This window comes from Dicentrarchus labrax, unplaced genomic scaffold (genome assembly GCF_905237075.1).
Source record: "Dicentrarchus labrax unplaced genomic scaffold, dlabrax2021, whole genome shotgun sequence".
NCBI classification, from domain to species: domain Eukaryota; kingdom Metazoa; phylum Chordata; class Actinopteri; family Moronidae; genus Dicentrarchus; species Dicentrarchus labrax.
In genome coordinates, this window is record NW_026136723.1 from 93787 (window position 1) to 113127 (window position 19341).

At 38.2% G+C, this 19341-nt stretch overlaps 2 protein-coding genes across 5 annotated transcripts in view; both read right to left on the reverse strand.

Annotated features, from left to right (window-relative positions):
* Positions 1-3414: 3414 nt before the first annotated feature.
* LOC127357485 (major histocompatibility complex class I-related gene protein) overlaps positions 3415-19341 on the reverse strand; it is a 62146-nt gene continuing 46219 nt past the window's right edge. For 2 of the 4 annotated variants that reach the window (XM_051389715.1, XM_051389714.1), the window contains exon 8: positions 3415-4899. In XM_051389715.1, coding sequence (XP_051245675.1) covers positions 4850-4899 — 50 coding nt within the window. In that variant the 3' untranslated portion in view covers positions 3415-4849. Of the gene's footprint in view, positions 4900-5089; positions 5108-5390; positions 5493-6131; positions 6435-6888; positions 7168-7900; positions 8171-8338; positions 8462-16941; positions 17037-19341 lie in introns of those variants that run through there. The other 2 variants (XM_051389717.1, XM_051389716.1) reach the window with 2 other exon arrangements.
* The window catches only part of LOC127357503 (major histocompatibility complex class I-related gene protein-like), a 34252-nt gene continuing 26000 nt past the window's right edge, over positions 11090-19341 (reverse strand). Inside the window, exons 2-8 of the mRNA XM_051389736.1 lie at positions 16421-16690; positions 15676-15954; positions 13647-13949; positions 12934-13041; positions 12675-12692; positions 12445-12496; positions 11090-11925 (exon numbers count right to left, since the gene is read on the reverse strand). Coding sequence (XP_051245696.1) covers positions 12450-12496; positions 12675-12692; positions 12934-13041; positions 13647-13949; positions 15676-15954; positions 16421-16690 — 1025 coding nt within the window. The 3' untranslated portion in view covers positions 11090-11925; positions 12445-12449. The remainder of the gene's footprint in view (positions 11926-12444; positions 12497-12674; positions 12693-12933; positions 13042-13646; positions 13950-15675; positions 15955-16420; positions 16691-19341) is intronic.

The window sequence follows — 19341 nt, forward strand, 5'->3', positions numbered from 1 at the left end:
AACTGATACCAGCATCAGTTCTGCTGTCAGTTTAGTTTAAACTGGTGCTAATTTGTATTTGGAATTATGTTTTTTAAGTGTGAGCTGCTGGACAACTGAATTTCCCTTAAAATAAAGTAAATAAATAAATAAAGTATATCCTATCCTATATATCCATAAATGTTTTGCTATAGCCTAAATGTTACATTAAATAAAATGTTAACATGAAGCATTAAAGTTGTAACTGCAAATGGATGTTCATTAATTATTCCATACAGATCTCAGATGTTGTGTTTGTGTAGCATGCACAGTTCTTTACTTTACTTTACGCAAGCCAACCAAATACATTGTGCTCTTTTCTTTTTTCTTCCTCAAGGTGCTTTGTTGAAGTTTTTTGGCCCACAACAACAACAACAACAACAACAACAACAACAACAACAACAACAACAGCAACAGCAGACCTCTACAGGAGAGGCTCACAGGACTGACACTGATTTCAATAGAAAGAGATAGATATGGAAGACATAGTGGCTGCATTTGCAGAAGCCAAGGTTCGCAAGCAGCAGTTTTAAGAAAAAAAAAGGCACTACTATTGGACTGTGGATATAGGACCAAGGTGTCACAGCAAGTCTTAAGTTCTTCCTTTCCACTTCAATTCCTTGTTTGTTTGTTTTTTTGCTTGGTTGTTTTTTTATCATTCTGAAAATTTTGCACATTTCAGTTATGTTTGTTTTTCTGTTATTTATATATTGTATGTAAAGTTTGCATTCAGATAGTTATGTTATTTATTTCTTATTTTATATGTTAATTGTTTAATGAAAGATTTCTTTACTGATCCGTAGTCCTGGACTTCATTCATCATGATTCTGGGGGGCCCCATGGTCCTTCTTGCCTAGGGCCCCCAGGGGGTCTAGAAACACCCCTGGTGTCCTCCAGACAGCTGTTCCAACAAGCTCACAGTTAAATGTTAAAGCACACATTAATACTGTTGGTAAATTAAAGTCCAGCACTTGCTGGCGTGCAGACGACAGAGATAAATAAAAGAAACACTAATTAGATTTCCAATGTAGTTTTATTTGGTCATCAAAAGTAAAATAACTCATATCTGGATTAACATAAGGGATTAACACACACACACACACACACACACACACACACACACACACACACAGAAAACAGACTTACTCTTAAAAAAATATTATTATTATTATTATTATTATATATTTTAATAATATGCAGTTATGACGATTTTATATTCAGGTGCAGTTTTACAAAGGTGCAAACTCATGCATTGTACTCTCTGTTATAACCAACCAGAAAGATGGGTGTAGAGGTATGTATGGTTACACATCAGCAGCCTGTTGTCATATTCAGGTGATTTAATAAAGGTTAATAAGGTCCTGCTGCCTTCAGGTGCTGCAGGGATTTCATGAGCTGGAGGAATCCCTAACAGACTACCAACTCAAAAATGAACAAATAAATGAATAAATAAAAGAAACATCAATTAGATTTCCAAAGTAATTTTATTAGTTCTTCAAAAGTAAAATAAATCATATCTAGATTAACAGAAGAGAATTAAAACAGAATTCACATTGGACATTATTCATTTTGTGAAGTTATTCTTCTGTTTCTGGCAGCAGTGGAATTTGACCATTTTATGATACTCTATATTTGACTTATGACTTATATGTGTATAGGAACTTGATTTTTTCTTCTTTAATACTCTGATGATCCCCGGCCTCTCTACAACCACTGGACCAGATTACCTAACTGTATATAAAATAGTAAAAACTAACACCACCTGTAGTATTATAGCACACAGTAAGAATTAAAACCAACTCTGCAACAGCACAAACTTATATAATTAAGTGTGGATTCAGATCTCTGTCATCTAAAACTCTAATAGGTCAGAAATTAATATCAGATTATGATAATGATTTATTTAGTCATACTGAAAAAAATCAAATTAGAAATCCTGACTTTGAATGAGTTTGGCCCTCTCTGAAAACACTCTTTAGTAACACTCAAAGTGCTGAGGATCATCTTCAAATATTTATCTTTATTCATTTGTGTCTGATGCTCCGAACCACATCATGCCAACCACCCACATTAATTCTTGTCATGTGGAAAGTTTCCAATAACTAGCTAGAAAGCTAGAAATTAGGACACACCTCATGATGGTATTCCTGAAACAATCACAGCCCTCAGTTTCTCACTTTCAACAGAACATATGTTTTGAGCTTGATTTAGAACGGTGTATATTGTATATTGAGGTTAAGTTAAAGGCTGTCAGTAGTCTATGTAAGATGAATGCTCTTTTGAAGGTACTGTAATTTCACACACACTTTTAGGTGAACAAAACCTTTACTCTGAATAATAAAAATTTAACTATTATTGTTGTTGTTGTTTTTTATTATTATGAACTCTAACATTTATGGAACCACAGCATTTTTTAAAGGTTGTGTGTATTTAAATGTCAGTTACCTGTTGTTGCTGTATCTGTTATTACTTGTCTGTCAGGTAAAGTCCAAAACACAGTTTGAGAAACAGAATGTGACACATCAGATGTTAATTAAAACCTGCTTCTGTTTTTATTTTGCTTTTGTTTTGGCCCCATAGATTTAAGGTGGAGTTTGTGTTGAGTCTGTTAAGTTTGACTTATGAAGTTTCAAATCTTTTGATACAGAAATAGTTGGAACACTGACTTTCTCTGACTGACCTCCTTCTGCATTATTACACAACAAAGCATCAAGCATTTTTTCAGGGGTGATATAAATTATATAGGGTAATATATAGTAACAGTGCTGACATTTTATGATATAGTCTTATGCATTACCTTTGTATATAAGAGTTTATTGTTGTATGTTGCTCGTATATATTTTGCTTCTAACTTCCATCCCAAATACTGACTGTGAATAATCATGTATTTTAACATGTATTTCACTCTCAGTTTCTCAGTTTTCTACTTCATCTTTTGTTTCAATATCTTTCTAAACATAACCTATGAGCTCAACAGAAGCAAAGGGTTACAGTTGTGGAGTTTTAAAAAGTTATATATTCAAGGGGTTCACTAAGAGCAATGCTCTCTTTTGAGAGGAACGCCCTGATCGCATTCACACAGTCACACAATCATACCTGGAAGCTGCCCAGCACAGTCTGACCACAGTTTAGCCATCAACTTGCTTCTCTAACCTTTTGGCCACCACTGTAATTTCATTTGGCCTGAAAATGTTTTTTACATGACAGCCAGCTTTGAGGTTGTTAGAATGCACTCTTTACACAGCTATTGGCTCGCTGTTTCCTCCCTAGAATTCATGCTAAGCTAAGCTAACCTTGTCTGGGAGCAAACTTTGTCCTCTGTGAGTATACAGGATGCTGAGCTAATATTCATGTTACTGCAACTACAGTCACAGATGTGGACAAAAAGAGCCAAACTTTTAAACATAAAATTCCGTATTTTATTGTGAAGTGAAACATCAGCACCAATATAAAGAGCATTACAACTGATTATGACATGCATTTGTCAGAGGTGAATATTCCCAAGGAAGGCCAGTATTCATGATCAATAATGTTTTCACCTATCATTAGCCCCTGCAGTGGGTATCAAGCTGTGCCGTCATTAATCTATGGACCCCTCTGACCCACATCATTCTCTAACTGACCTAACATAACTTTAAGCTTTTATATTGTCTTTATATTATGTATAATGTATTTATATTATCTGCTCAGGCTCATTTACATTGGTTGGCCCAACTGACTTGATAAGAAACTTCATTTGAATGCGATAGCCCACTCAGTAATCCAACCACCATTGCTGTCTATCTGGTTCCAGTACAGTAAAATCAGTCCAAATCTCCCATCCTAAACCTAGTGAAAGAAAAGGAAATATGACCATTTGGAAATAAAACGATTGAGTTCTAATGTAGTTCTATAGTTCTATTCAAGGTGTTACTGTGCCACAATAAAGTAATGTTTTTGAGTTTAAATATTTTCATTTGGGTGGTTTTCCAAGCAAATATTGGTATATGTGATTGTTATTAGATTAGTGTATGTTTCTGCCACCCCTTAATGTCTCCATGCCAACCTCTTGTCACACATGGATATTTCTCTAGCTCCGCCTCTGATTCTCTGATTGGGGAAACACATGGTATGATATAATATGCCACAGAATTATTATTATTATTAGTATTATACAATCAACACACAGTCTCTAACCCGACCTAACCTAAGCTGCCTTTAAATCCTTCATTCACTCAAGCAAACAGCAGATACTTTGCTGTATGACATGGCTTTATATCTACATTGTGTCTGCTCAGGCTAAACTGCAACTTCATGTGAATGCAATGGCCCGCTCAGCAGTCCCACCACCATCACTGTCTATCTATTTACACTAGTCTTACTAAAAGCTACTCGTTTGAAAAACCTGTGGTATGAGAAAGTTTTCCTCTGACCTGTCGCACCAAATCTATAACCTATAAAAGATCATATTTTCAACAAGAGGTGATTTTGAGAATTGTATACAGTGTTTACAGAAACCTATAGTTCTTGTAGTTATTCTAAAACCAATTCAAACATGATCAAAAACAGTAATTTATGGTATCTAAAACATTACTGCATCAATGTAAAATGAAGGGTAAAAGAAATAGAATTGATTTGTAAAAATAATCAAGCAAATTGTTTTTATATTAGATTTAGAATATTAATTATAATAATGTGAAATAAACGATTACATTTAACATTTACATATAAAAACCATAAACTACTACATCACTTTGTGACAGGAAGGCATGTTTTAATTAGTCTAAGTTCTGTAAAGCTAAATAAAGTGACACGTGTTATATGAAGGAACTTCATTGAGTGCGTTTCACAATCAGGTCTCTGGATTCAGTTTCTCAGAGAGCTCCGATCCGTCGTCAGGAGCTGTAAGGTCAGAAACAAACAGCGTCAAACAGTGAAAGTCCTCTCATCCTGCACTCAACTTTTATAAACAGTAAATACAGGAAACAGTCTTTAAAAGTTCATCTGCACAATAATGTGAAACCCTGTTTAATCTACAGCATAAAGTGTGTGTCAGATCAGTTGAAAATAAATAAAAACAGGTTTTACTTACGAGATGGAGGGCATTTGGCTGAAATCAAAACAAAAGACAAATCATTTCTTCATCTTATCCCCAGTGAATATGATCTTCTCTTCTACTCACTAAAACTACTCATCACTTCTCTCCCACATCATCTTGGTAAGGTCAAATTATCATGACTCACAGGCTCTGAGCCTGACACTGCTTACTGTTGGTTGCTTTAAATTCTGTGGTGCAGGGAACTGATGCTTGTTTCTGTTGTGCAACCTGGATAAAAGCATCAACTCAAAGACTAAAAGATACTGAACTGAAATCTTTCCATTTTCTCTCTCACCTTTCTTCTTTTTGTAAGCCATGAGTCCAACTGCAGTGATAAAGATGAGAACAAGAACAACTGCTGCAGCAGTGATGGGCACGGTCATGTCACTGGACTTCTCTGTTGAACAAGAAAGCAACCAAATAAAAACAAGACCAGTACAGATAAAGCAGAACAGAAGTACATCCATCCATTCAACAGTTTATTCATACATATGTATGGGTTTGTTCCTGTGGACTACTAGTATAGTATAAGATGCATAGACTAGTGTATTGATATTGTTATTGATCGTCTTGGGTTCCCCTAACGGTATAAACTTAATAAGGAACCAATAAACAATTTCTAATGTTTCTAAAAAAACGGATTTTCTGAAAATTGGTTCAGAATTTAGCAGTGCCTGAATTGTACAGAAAGAAGTTCCAGTGCCCTAATGCTGCACAACCCTAACCCTGATTCTTCTGGCCTTTTTATCCTTTTCAATAAAGGACATTTTCAGTGCTGTTTGTCAACATTTTCAGTTACTGTATTGTGATAGAAAGTTATAATTCCATATACTGTGATAGAGGATTTTGTCTATATCTCCCACCATTATTGTGAGTCACCACAACAGTAAGAGGTCCTTGAGCACACAGTCATACATGTGTACAAAAAATATGAGGCTGGGGTCCAGTAGAATGCGAGGTTAGCTGTAGATTGATACAAACACAAACAACCAACAGGCGTTCAGTCCCATTCAGCACACTCTAATGTCAGTCTTACCCCAGTTGGTTCTGATCTCTGCTTTGTCCAGTTTGGTGACGATGTCGTTCTTCACACCAGAGAGCTGAAACACACAGTCGTACCTCCTCCAGTCTTCAGGTGTGACTGATGAAAGGTTCAGGTCAACACTCATCTGGAAGGATCCATCGTGGTTGGGGAGGATCTCTCCGTGGTCCACGTCCTCATGAATCTCCTCTCCATCTTTCCTCCAGATGAGTGTGGCACTGTCAGGGTAGAAACCTGTAGCGTGGCAGCTGACTGGAGAGGAGGAAGTCTTCTGGAGGAGAGACACTGAGGGAAGGTCTGGAGGAGAGAGAGGGAGAGAGAGAGATGACAGCCCCTCATAACAACCACCACATTGTCTCTATATAGACAAATGAGAGAACCACTGAAGAAACTCACTCCAGTCAGAGAAGAAGGATCTGCCTTTGTGGTTCACAGCAAAGTACTCAAACACAGTGTCAATATTCAGTGGAACTATTTCTATTTTGAAACAATGAAACTCTGTAAACTGATTTAAGTCATACTAAAACACTGACTGTCACAGTATCAGCTTTGATTGAAAGTAACCTCAGAGCACCCAAAAATGTCTCTACTGACTGGTTAGGACTAAATCAAATCTTACTGCACAGAAAACTGCCATAAGGTAATATCACACTGATTGGAGTAATAATAATAATACAATGGCAGTTCAGTCTGAGCAGATTATAGGAACATTGTTGAGTTCATGAAACTAAATCAGGTTATGTGATTCTACCTTTTCTCTGCAGAGAGCTGTTTCCATAGTCCACATACTTCTTCAGGAACTCCGGTAAAATCTCAGTGAGCTGATTCTCATTGTATTTTATTCTACCTTTGTCATCATCCCATCTAAGTTTGGTGGTGACAGCCTGAGGTTTCGGAGCGATCCATGTCAATGTCTTCAGGTCAAAAGATATGAAGTCTTCTCCATCATAACCATACTGAATAAAACCATTAACCTCTCCAGTCTCATCATCCCACTCACAACCAGTCATCCTCTGTAAAACATGGACACCTGAGAGAGAGACAGAAACAGAGACTGCAATTAACAACGATGTACAGATGAAGATGATCTCAGATATTGGGCAGTGTGTAACGCACTTCTATTTTCATCTTCATCTCGTGGTGTGTTCATGATTCAAGAGCAGATAAGTGTACTTTTTCTTTATATGAGTGATGAAACCCAATTTCTGTTACACATTCTTTTCTTTTGTCGACCATGAACTACAACATCCCTGGTCGGACCACCTGAAGACTTTTTTGCGTCTGTCTCCCCCTTGTTTTCTTTATTCCCTTAACTACAGGTGGATAAAGTTAGTTCCAAATGTTCCAGATACAAGATCAGAATCTTACGTAGTTAGTATGTTATTATTACAACACAAAACTCGAGTGTGAAGGTGTGATTCTTGGACTGAAACCTGTACAGATGGATGTTAAGCCCCTTCAGTCAAATTATTTGAAGAAATCAATGAAGAAAATGGAGGCTGTACTTTTCCTGTGTGTTTGTAATTGTGAGGATATTTTGACTATAGATGGATGTTTTGAATTTCTCAGTATGATGAGTAGTTTGTGTTGGACAGAGCAAACAAGTCTAACCAGTTCCTGAGTTATGGATAACATGCTGACTGGCAGCTAGTGGTTCCAGGTTTTCAAAGCAATGTGATGGCGGTCTATTTACTTTACAACTAAGATGCAGAACAGTTTAACAGTAAACAGTGAAATATAACATAGTGGGCTACATACTGTACCTCCACTTTGGTTGAAGCGCTGCTTCAAATTATCAAGTGTGGTTTTAAAGAAGTGCGGCTCATCATCTGAACACTTTGTAGTGTACCACTGCAAGTGCTGAGGATCATCTTCAAATAATTTGTTCACCCAGTCCTGTTTTGGTTCTACTATATTTTTGTTGTTGTCGCAGTAACCGGACAGAATCTCATCAACCACTCCAGCAACCACAAACTCTGGGAAGTCTGGGACTCCAGCAGATGCAGTGTAGAAAAACTTCAGGGAGTGTTTCACTGCAGGAAAAACTAGGTTTAATACATTTATACATAGACACATATTTTAAATATGATGCAGGCTATTCAGTATGATTCATATTCCCAACATACAGTCTTATCAAGGTGAAATTCTTGTTTGTCTTTAGCAAAATGCAATAAAAATAAATATGTTAAATGTGATCTTACCTGCTGATGAAACGTAACACAAGAGAAGCAACAAAAATACTTTTTTCATTGTGTTTTTGGTTGAGACTTGTGGGTAAAGAGCGAGCTGGGTCCGCTGTGGTTTCTACTGTAATGTGAGCCACAGAGTGCGTCACCGTGATAAAGGGAGCTGTTGTCAGAGTGTTTCCGCGTGGCCTAAAAGAAACATATAGGCGTTTTATATATATATGTACAATTTGGACTTATTTTACTGTACTGGTTGGTTGTTTGTTTGTTATGATAATGAGTTCCTCATATTGGGATCTAAAATAAATCAGTAAAGTACATTTATATTTTATGTCAGTAAACAGTATTACAGATATAATGATAACACACAGGCTTCTTGGACTTTTATTGCACACCTATGAGACTAAAAGCATTAAAATCAGAGAGGTGTTGTGGTGCTTTGGCTCCAGTCGTGAAGGGCTGCTGTTGCCACCAGATGTCACTGTGCTGCTGCATTTGAAGCCCCAAAGCTCCAGACAGCTTCATCCACCTCTCACTAGTTGTGACTTAACTAAGAATGAGTGATATGTATTGGAGCAAGAGCATCCGTTACTAATGATCTTAAAACAATCTATTTGTGACAAAATACAGCCTCTCTTTTTATCACTCTCAAAGACACCACCTCCCTCAACAAATGCTAGTTTCCCCCCTATTCATTTGTATGATGAATTGTGGAAGAGTTCAACAGCCTCACTGCCTGAGGGAAGAAGCTGCTCTGCAGTCTGGTGGTTCGGCAGCAGAAGCTTCTGTACCTCTTCCCAGATGGCAGCAGGGTGTGTCTGGGGTGGGTGCTGTCTTTTAGTATCCTTTGGACTCTGTGCAGGCATCTCACCTCAGCAGTATCACTGATGCTGGGCAGCTGAGTACCAATGATCTTCTGAGTGGTTTTAATCACCCGCTGCAGTGTCCTCCTGTTCTGGGCCGTGCACATCCCATGTCAGTTTGTGATGTTTCCAGTCAGAATACTTTCTATCTCTCCTCTGTGTCTCTTTGGTGTTGCTGACATTGAGCAGTAGATGTTTACACCCTGGTTGTGCATTATGTCCTGTGGCGTCCTGCTCTTTCAGGCTGGTGGGACATGAGCCTCAGCAGAAGTTTATTACTGGATTTAAAAAAAGTTATCATTAATATTTTTTTAATAATATGCAGTTATGATCATTTTATATTCAGGCCCAGTTTTACAAAGGTACAAACTGACGCATTGTACTTTCTGTTATAACCGACCAGAAAGATTGGTGTAGAGGTCTGTATGGTTACACAGTAGCAGCCTGTTGTCGTATTCAGGTGATTTAATAAAGGTTAATACAGTGAATGACTGTACTCAATGAGACTGAGCTCTGGCTCTGCACTGATGCTGGTATCAACATACAGTCCTGCTGCCTTCAGGTGCTGCAGGGATTTCATGAACTGGAGGAATCCTTAACAGACTACCAACTCAAAAATGAACAAATAAATGAATAAATAAAAGAAACATCAATTAGATTTCCAAAGTAGTTTTATTTGTTAATCAAAAGTAAAATAACTCATATCTGGATTAACAGGAGGGATTTAAAACACACACACACACACACACACACACACACACACACACACACACACCACACACACACACACACACACACACACACACACACACACACACACACACACACACACACAGAAAACAGACTTACCCTAACCATAACCCATAACACACAAAATGTAAGGTGCAGTACTTCAGACAAGAACAGATCATAAAAAACAGTAAACATGAAACAAATAACCATAAAATGATCTGTGATATATACACATTCAGAGTGTTAAAAAGCAGTTCCAGAAGATCTCAGAGGCCCCACAGTTTGATATTGCACAAGCAGCTCAGTGGTATATGTTGGGGCTAAGACATTCAGATTGATAGATTTGATTTTGTGACACAGTTGAAAGACAGTAGTTTACAATGGAGTTTAATGCAGACAGAGGATTCATTAGTGTGTTTCCAAAGTGGAAACATCAAACAGAAATCCATCATGTGACAACTAAAGGGCTGAACATGACTGTGTCTCTCTCTACATTAATGCTTCTGTCAGCTCTGACTGACACTTAAAAAAAGACTTTTACAAATTAGAAACAAGTACTCTGTAGAAAATAAAAGGTTTTGATGCCGCAGTAACATCACTGGAGTCCTCTATTAATCTTCACTCTTTTAATCTGTCAAATCAAATTAAACAATGAAAAGTTAAAAAACTATTAGAAACTTATTAGAGTTCATATTGGACATTATTCATTTTAATTTAAGTAAAGTCATTCATCTGTTTCTGGCAGCAGTGAAATTTGACCATCTTATGGTACTTTATATTTGACTTGTGACTTGAAATGAATACAATATGTGTGTATAAGAACTAAATTTTTTCTCCTTTAACACTCCCAACCTAGGGTTCCCGGCCCCCACTAGGGGTCACCAAAGCTTCATCAGTTCAGATCACTGATTTCCTTGTACAAAGTTAAACCTGATTGACGTACTTCTATTTATTCACATTTGATGTCCTTATTCAGTAGACTGTAAGACGAAACTGTTGCAAATGAACACCTCATTCCCATATATCATCAAAGGATCATGGGAAATTTCTAATTCTAGGAAGTGCTTAATACTGTTTCCTGAGGTCGGGTTCAGGGGTCCCAGAGATGTCCAGGGGTTGTGGGGAGTAACACATTTATAAAAATGACCAGGGGAGAAAGAACCAAAGACAGTTTACTTAAATCCAAATAATGATTTTTATTATCAGTTAACAGAAAATTGATACTTACAACAATAAAACTGTTGCAGTAAGACATTCGTTCCTTGTAAACTCAGATCAAGAAATGTTTCCATCACATTCAGAGATTAAATTCCAGTCATTGACGTCAATACAACATTTAAAATGACTATTTTTGTCAGCACCATCATTAGAGACAGAAGCAGTCTGTTGAAAAGTATTTAAGGAGTAACCCAAAAACAAACACTGGATCAAGATCCTAAATGAACATCATTTTACTGAACATTTGAACATAGCATTTCAACACACCTGTGACTATATACCTGTAGCATTATACTGTACATCACAATGAGTCGCTCACTTGAGTGCACTGTCTAAACCTCATGGAGGTTTTGTAAAATCAACAAACACTGTGATCCCTCAACTGTGTGCATGCATGTGTAGGCCTACGTGTTACATACTGTACAAGCAAGTCAGTGATATATGTTGGGACAAAGCCATTCAGTGATCTTTATACACTGAGATTTTGTGACACAACTGGAAGACAACAGGGGTTCAGTCATTAGTAGTGCAGTGTTTTAAAAGAAAGAATTGAAAGATACATCATACAGTCCATGATGTGAGAAATAAAGGGTTGGATATGACTGTGTCTCCCATGACTGGACTTCTTCCTAATTACCAAAGAAAGATGAGTTCTAGTACCTAATAATATAAACTATACTATAATATAAAAAAGTCTTCTACAAATGAGAATAAAGTGCTCTCTGGAAAAGAAATGGTTTGGATGCCACGGTAACGTCATTGGAGTTCTCTTTTATCTTCAGAGGGAACCTGTAAAAACAGATTAATAAATGAAAAGAGAAATCAAAGTTCATGCTAAGTTTATACTAAGTGATTATCTGTTTCTGACAGTGGTGGAACTTCATTTTATTTTTATTTTATGCTACTTTATACTTCTATATATAAACTGTACATAAAGCAGTAAAAAGTAGCTCCACCTGTAATATTCTAACATTTTTCATCATAACGAATACTTTGAATACAGTAGGATTTTGAATGCAGGACTTTGACTTGTAACAGAGTATTCTTACATTGTTGTGTTGGTACATGTACTTAAGTAAAGGATCTGAAAACTTTTTCCACTTTTGATTTCTGGAGTAGTATCATAAAACCCCAGAGCCATCTGCTTCCTGTAGTTATAATGGATGGACTGAGAAAATTCTTTCTCATGCAGAATGTTTTTGTAAATTATAAAAATAAGCTGCATGTAATTCAGGTGGGAAGGATATTGTACATTATGTCGGTGAACATAATATGTGCACAGCCTTGTTGAAACAATGACATACTCACTGTGATCAGTTAGGAGCTGGAGTTTTGTCCAATGGCAATGAGGAATCTGAAGCTAGAAGCAAAAAGTGAAATAAATTTAAATTATATAATTATAAATGAGAGACAGGAATGTATGAAGATGAATGATTGATTACTAATACTCAGGAGTAAATAATGACAGTCACATTAAAGTCTTCATAATAAAATAATAAAACAAATATATTTTATTTTTCATTAAAAAAAAAACGTACTGTTTGCAGCTCTGAATCCTGAAATACAGATGAGAGATTAACAAAGTTAAATCAGAATGTATGACAGGACACAAAATAAAACACATTTATAGGAAGAAATTCCTCATGACTGTCACAGATCTCTGCTCTGAATAAAAATGTAGGAGAGCAACTCTTTTACTTAGTATATACAGTACGTCTGCTGAGGACCTCTGTGTTCTTTTGGCAGTAAAGTTACTGAACATGTTCAATCCAGTGGAGTAAAAATGGCTTCACTCACCATTATTGTTCCTTCTCCAGATGAAGAGTCCAGTGATGCAGAGTGCCAGCAGCAGCAGTCCTACAACAACTCCAATAACAGCACCAGCAGGAAACTCTGAGGGAGAAACTGGAGCCAAAACAGAACATTCACACTTTGTCTCTCCCACTGGAAGGAGATAAATATGTTTAGTTTAAAGGATTCACTTTAGTATTGAAGTGTGAGGAGCAGATTGTGTGAATAAGACAGTAAAGTGAGAAACAGAATGTATTTCAGTCACATGAAAAGTATAGTTCTGGATTCCTTTGACACTTACATGTGTTTGAGAGCTCAGAGCTAAGAATCTTGTTTCACACTTACATGCTTGTGTGTTGTACTGATGTCACTGTGTCCCCAGATATTATTGAGGACTTTGATGAGTACAACGCTGTCATAACTGATAGAAATGACGGCCAAAACTATGAAAATATGACCCAAGTTGTAAACCAGATTAATACTCAATCTGAGGATTAAGATGTAAAATTAGAGCGAAGAGTTAACATCCGATCAACCTTTTTGAAGAGTACAACGCTGTCATAACTGATAGTTAACTGAGTTAACATCCAATCAACCCTTCTACAGTTGACAACAGCTACATAACAGTGGAGTTGACAACACAAGTTTTAGGACATAAACTTTGTAGTTATGATGGAGGTCTAGCTTTAGTAGACAGACAAAACTATTTCCAGTCTTACCCCAGTTGGTTCTGATCTCTGCTTTGTCCAGTGTGGTAACAATGTCGTTCTTCACACCAGAGAGCTGAAACACACAGTCGTACCTCCTCCAGTCTTCAGGTGTGACTGATGAAAGGTTCAGGTCAACACTCATCTGGAAGGATCCATCGTGGTTGGGGAGGATCTCTCCGTGGTCCACGTCCTCATGAAGCTCCTCTCCATCTTTCCTCCAGAACATCAAGGCTCTGTCAGGGTAGAAACCTGTAGCGTGGCAGCTGACTGGAGAGGAGGGAGTCTTCTGGAGGAGAGACACTGAGGGAAGGTCTGGAGAGAGAGAGAGAGAGAGAGAGAGAGAGAGAGAGAGAGAGAGAGAGAGAGAGAGAGAGAGAAAAAACGGATAGGGGGTAGAGAAAGACAAATTCAAGAGGGAGGAATCAGGGAAAGAGAAAATGGGACAGATATAAGCAATTAAAGACATGCTGCATCTATCTGTATTATGAGTCATTTTAAATTACAGAGGTCAAAGTCAGTCAGGTCAAAAAGAAAAAAAAAACATGTCAGTATATGACCTCTGATGGTGGTAGAAGATAAGCAGTAATCCACCTCAGGTATGTTAAGCAGCCTATGCTAGCAGCTTAGAGCACACACAGAGTTAACTGAACCAATGATGAACTGTGATGACATGTTCAGCTGCATGTCATCCTTCCACCGCTGGCTCAAGGTGGGGTCCAGAAAATGATGTGGGCTTCATAGACATTCGGCTGACTTTCTGGGGAAAATCTGGTCTGATTAGGAGAGACAGCATCCATCCCACTTTGGACAGAGCAGCTCTCTTATCTACAAATCTGACTGTTTATTTCTGAACCTAAAACCTGACAACCCAGAGTTGAGAGCAGGAGGCAGAGCTGCAGTCCTACACGCTTCTCTGCACTTTAGTTAGAGCAGATACCCACCCAGAACCCCACAGAGACTGTGTCCCCTGACCACTTCAATTATTTAAAGAGGAAGTAAACAACAACAGCACAAAATAAAATAATTAAATATGGACTGATTCATGAATTAATATCAGATTATCATACAGATTTATTTAGGCTTACTGAGACCTGGCTGTGCCATGAATAATATGTTAAAGGAATATATTAATTAAAACATAGGAGGTTAACCCGATGGTATTACCACCAACCTTGTGAATTAAAGCAAATAAGAAATTTGAAAGAAATAGTCTTAAAGCATATAGAAAGGGCCTCTGTAATGCCAGAGCAGCCTACTGTTCATCATTAACAGGACAAGAGAAACAACCAGGTATCTTTCAGCACTGTAGCCAGCCATGTATTCCTTTATCTCTCAGCAGCAACGACTTCATGAGCTTCTTTAATGATAAAATCATTACTATTAGAGACTAAATGAATCCCCTCCTGCTCTCAACAGGTACTGAAGTCTCTTCTAACACAGGAATCTTAACAGCTGTAAACCCAGATATATATATTTAGACTGCTTTTCTGCTGTCAACCACCAATCAACTTCAACTATTGCTTCATCTAAGCCATCAACCTGTCTCTTAAACCCCATCCCAAATAAGCTGCTTAAAGAAGTTTTACCCTTAGTTGGCATTTTTTTACCAGATATGATCAAAGGCCTTAAGGACATAAAAACCTGGATGACCTAAACATTTCTGATAACAACATTTGGACAAAATCAAAGTTCTATCTATCGATTTATATATATCATGAAAAATAAAAGAACTGATAAGATTAAAGTAATGGATCGATAAGCAGTATTGGTAATAGTAGTACTGTTATAACCTTAATGATACCATCCATACAATCTGTGTAAACTTACTTACCTCATGCTAGTGGTGCACTGTCTGGCTATCACAGTATCAGCTTTGATGGAAAGTAATGTAGAGCACCTACAACTGTCAGTCTCTACTGATTGGTCAGGGCTAAATCAAATAATACCTTCAACAGCCAAAAATAAGATAACGTCAAACTGACTGGAGTAATAATACAATGGCAGTTCAGTCAAACTAAATCAGGTCATGTGATTTTACCTTTTCTCTGCAGAGAGCTGTTGCCGAAGACCAAATACTTCTTCAGTAACCCAGGGAAAATCTTAGTGAGGTCAATTTCCTTGACTTTTATTCTAGCTTTGTCAGTGTCCCACATCAGTTTGGTGGTGACAGCCTGAGGTTTCAGAGCGATCCATGTCAATGTCTGCAGGTCAAAAGATATGAAGTCTTCTCCATCATAACCAAACTGATTAAAACCATTAACCTCTCCAGTCTCATCATCCCACTCACATCCTGATATGTCCTGTAAAATGTGGACACCTGAGAGAGAGACAGAGACAGAAACAGAGACAGTAATTAACAATGTGCAGAATACAGATGAAATCTCCAGTGGAAAGATGATCTTATAAATATTGTGCATTGTGTGACACTTGTGTCTTGTGGTGTGATCATGATTCAAGAGCAGATAATCAGTGCACTTTATCTGAGTGATGAAACCCAATTTATTTTCCACAGCTAAAAGTTACAATAGTAGCTACTGTTGTATGAATTGACAGATGAGTGTCAGTGGCAGTATACAAAGTGGGTATGTTGAATTATATGCACATTAAACTCTTATTAAAACAAAGTCACACCTGTGTGACACCTGCAGTCTCAGATGCAGTCCAAGTTCAAATTCATTAATATGCAGATGTTAGCTATCCTATATCTGTGTGTCAAACAACAAACCAGGATGCAAATCATTTTAGTAGTAAAAAGTAAAATATAATATACATAAATACTTTACCTCCACTTTGGTTGAGGTGCTGCTTCAAATTATTAATCCACACTTTGAATATGTTTGGCCCACTCTGAAAACACTCCTGAGTGTACCACTGAAAGTGCTGAGGATCATCTTCAATTATCTTTTTCACCCAGTCCTGTTTTGGTTCTACTATATTTTTGTTGCTGTCGCAGTAACCGACCAGACTTCCATCAACCTCTAGAGATCCTACAAACTCTGATATGTTTGGGACTCCACTGGATCCAGTTCGAAATATCTTCAGAGAGTGTTTGACTGCAGGACAAACACAGTTTATACATTCAGTAAAGACCCATCATGAATCTGATGTATTCAGTCAGCAGCCTATGATTCTATTAAAACATATAAAGTCAGTCTTATGAAGTTTAAGTAATTGTGAAACTAAAGTGCTGTTTTCTGGAGCTACAGGGAGCCAAATGCACTCTGTGGCTCACGTTATCGCAGTCAAATGCAGAGCCGAGTGGAAAGTGAAGCAAAGAGCTTAAAGAGTTCAAATGTGATCTTACCTGCTGATGAAACGTGACAGAAGAGAAGCAACAAAAATAACGTTTTCATCTTGATTTGATAAAGTCGGGTGGGTAAAGGACCGAGCTGCGAGGAGCAATGGCGATTCTGGGCGGTGGCCTGGTTTGGCCGGGGCCACCCCTGAAAGCTCATTGGCCACCCCAGATCTGATAGGAAGTTGGTCAAGTTCGTCAACATAAGAAACGGAAACAAGAGAAATGCTGTCAATCAATGAGGACAGCTGATCAACTGATTTAGGGCCAGTTTTACATGTTTAACTAACACAGTACGAAACGCACCTGCGTTCGTTTTGTCTTGTAATCGCGACTTGCAGCTCGAGAGCGACGTCTACAGTATACAGTGCTGTGTGTACGACTTCTTCATTTGGTTACAACAAAGACAAAAGTGCTTAAACTAGTAGAAAACCTGGGCTGTGAGAGCTGATTTCTGCTCAGCTGACGTTTGGCCATGCAGGTCAGGTGACCCATGAGAGGAGCACCTGCACCTGCTGCTGGTCCGTGAAGCAGGAGGACGGTCACAGTTACAACATCAACAACACAACAACGATAAAAACACTGAACTCTGTCGATTGAGAGCTATGGTAATTTAATGTTTAGTTATATTGTAGCTCCCTCTGAATGTGGAGGAAAACTTTATCTAGCACTAATGAGCAGCTAAAGGTCCAACTACACTGCACTAGCTGGCTCAGCAGCCTGCAAACCAAGTGAAGCATTGAACATTAACATGTAGTTTGTTATTTGGATACCGCCATGAAATCTGAAACGCTATTTTCTGAGGATGTTTTTTGCAGATGTGTGTGTTCAATAGAGCTAATGTTATATTTTTGGCCAACCAGTGTGTGAAATATAGAGTGACAGTCTAGATTTAAGTAGCTATAACACAAGAACAAGCTGTGACTTATTTATTTGCTCTGTGATTTAAGGGCTGTTTAAAGACTTTTTTTCTCTTGGAGATATATGGAGAGAATTTTGTTCTTTTATTATTCAATCAGATAGAATAGATTAAGTAAGTGGCAATCAAAACATTTCTTTTTGAGATCGAAACAGAACAGGTTGCAGAGAGAGCATGGTACTGGCGGTGCCAAAACGTCACGGTTCCTACACAACAGTACTACTGTGGATTACTAAACTACCGCTGAACTCCCGTTCTCTACAGCTGTTCTAATGTCAACAAACACACGTGGCGAATGATTAAAATCACAGGACATGTCTTTTGGTCTGATTACACAGATCAGTGGTGCTGAAATTTGCGTTTCTCTTCTAGAAACCTACACATTGTACATCTGAGGTCAGAAGCATCATTCGGTGTCATTTAAGTCGGACCGTCTGACGCAGCTGCTCCTGTATAGACCAGTAATGCTGGCTGGTTAGAAATATGTGCGTGAATTAAATTATTCGTTGTGTAGGAACCGTGTCGTGCTGCTATAAAATACGTTAGCAGCACGACGAACATGGCAACTCACATGAAAAGGCGGCATGGCGTGGATACTTCTGCTCCCCCCACTTCTTCCTCAGATGATACTGATGCACATAAATCTAAAGCGAACAGCAGCAAAACTGGTGAGAGAAGTATCTCTAGTTTTTTTTAACTCTGACACTCCCCTGGCAGCTACCTCTGCCCGCTCGCAGGCAATAACCAGCGCCATCGCCTATTTTATCTGTAAAGATATTCAGCCATACAGTGTTGTAGAGAACGAGGGCTTCCGACAACTCCTCCATATTTTAGACCCTAGGTACAAAATACCAGTTAGGGGGACACACACATCCCTGCTTTGTACAACAAAGTGAGGAGAGAGATAGTTGAGTCCCCGAGCAATGCACAGCGAGTTGCAATCACAGTGGATGGCTGGACGTCTTGTGCTTCTCAGTCATACATAACAGTCACTGCACACTATATTGATGATGAGTGGAGCATGAAAACCCCTGTTCTCCAGACCAGAGCGTTCAATGAGGAACACAAAGGAGAAGATCTGGCAGCTTTACTGCGTGATGTTTGCTGCGAGTGGAAGATTGAAGGAAAGAAGCCTGCATTGGTCACCGATAATGCATCAAATATGTTACTGTCTGGAACACTTGCAGAGATGAAGCCACATGTACGATGCATCACACACACACTTAATTTGTCCTCTCAAAAAGCACTACAAGTGGACACAGTGTCAGCACTCTTGGTAAAAATGAGGAGGATAGTGACCTATTTCCACAAAAGCCCTAAAAGCATGTGAAGTGCTGCATGAAATCCAAACCCAGTTGCACCTGAAACACCACAAACCAGTGCATGATGTTTCCACAAGGTGGAACAGTTCCTTGGAGATGATGGAGCGTTTCTGGGAACAGCAGCCTGCTGTGACACTGTCGCTGACAACCAGGAGAGTAAAGACAAAA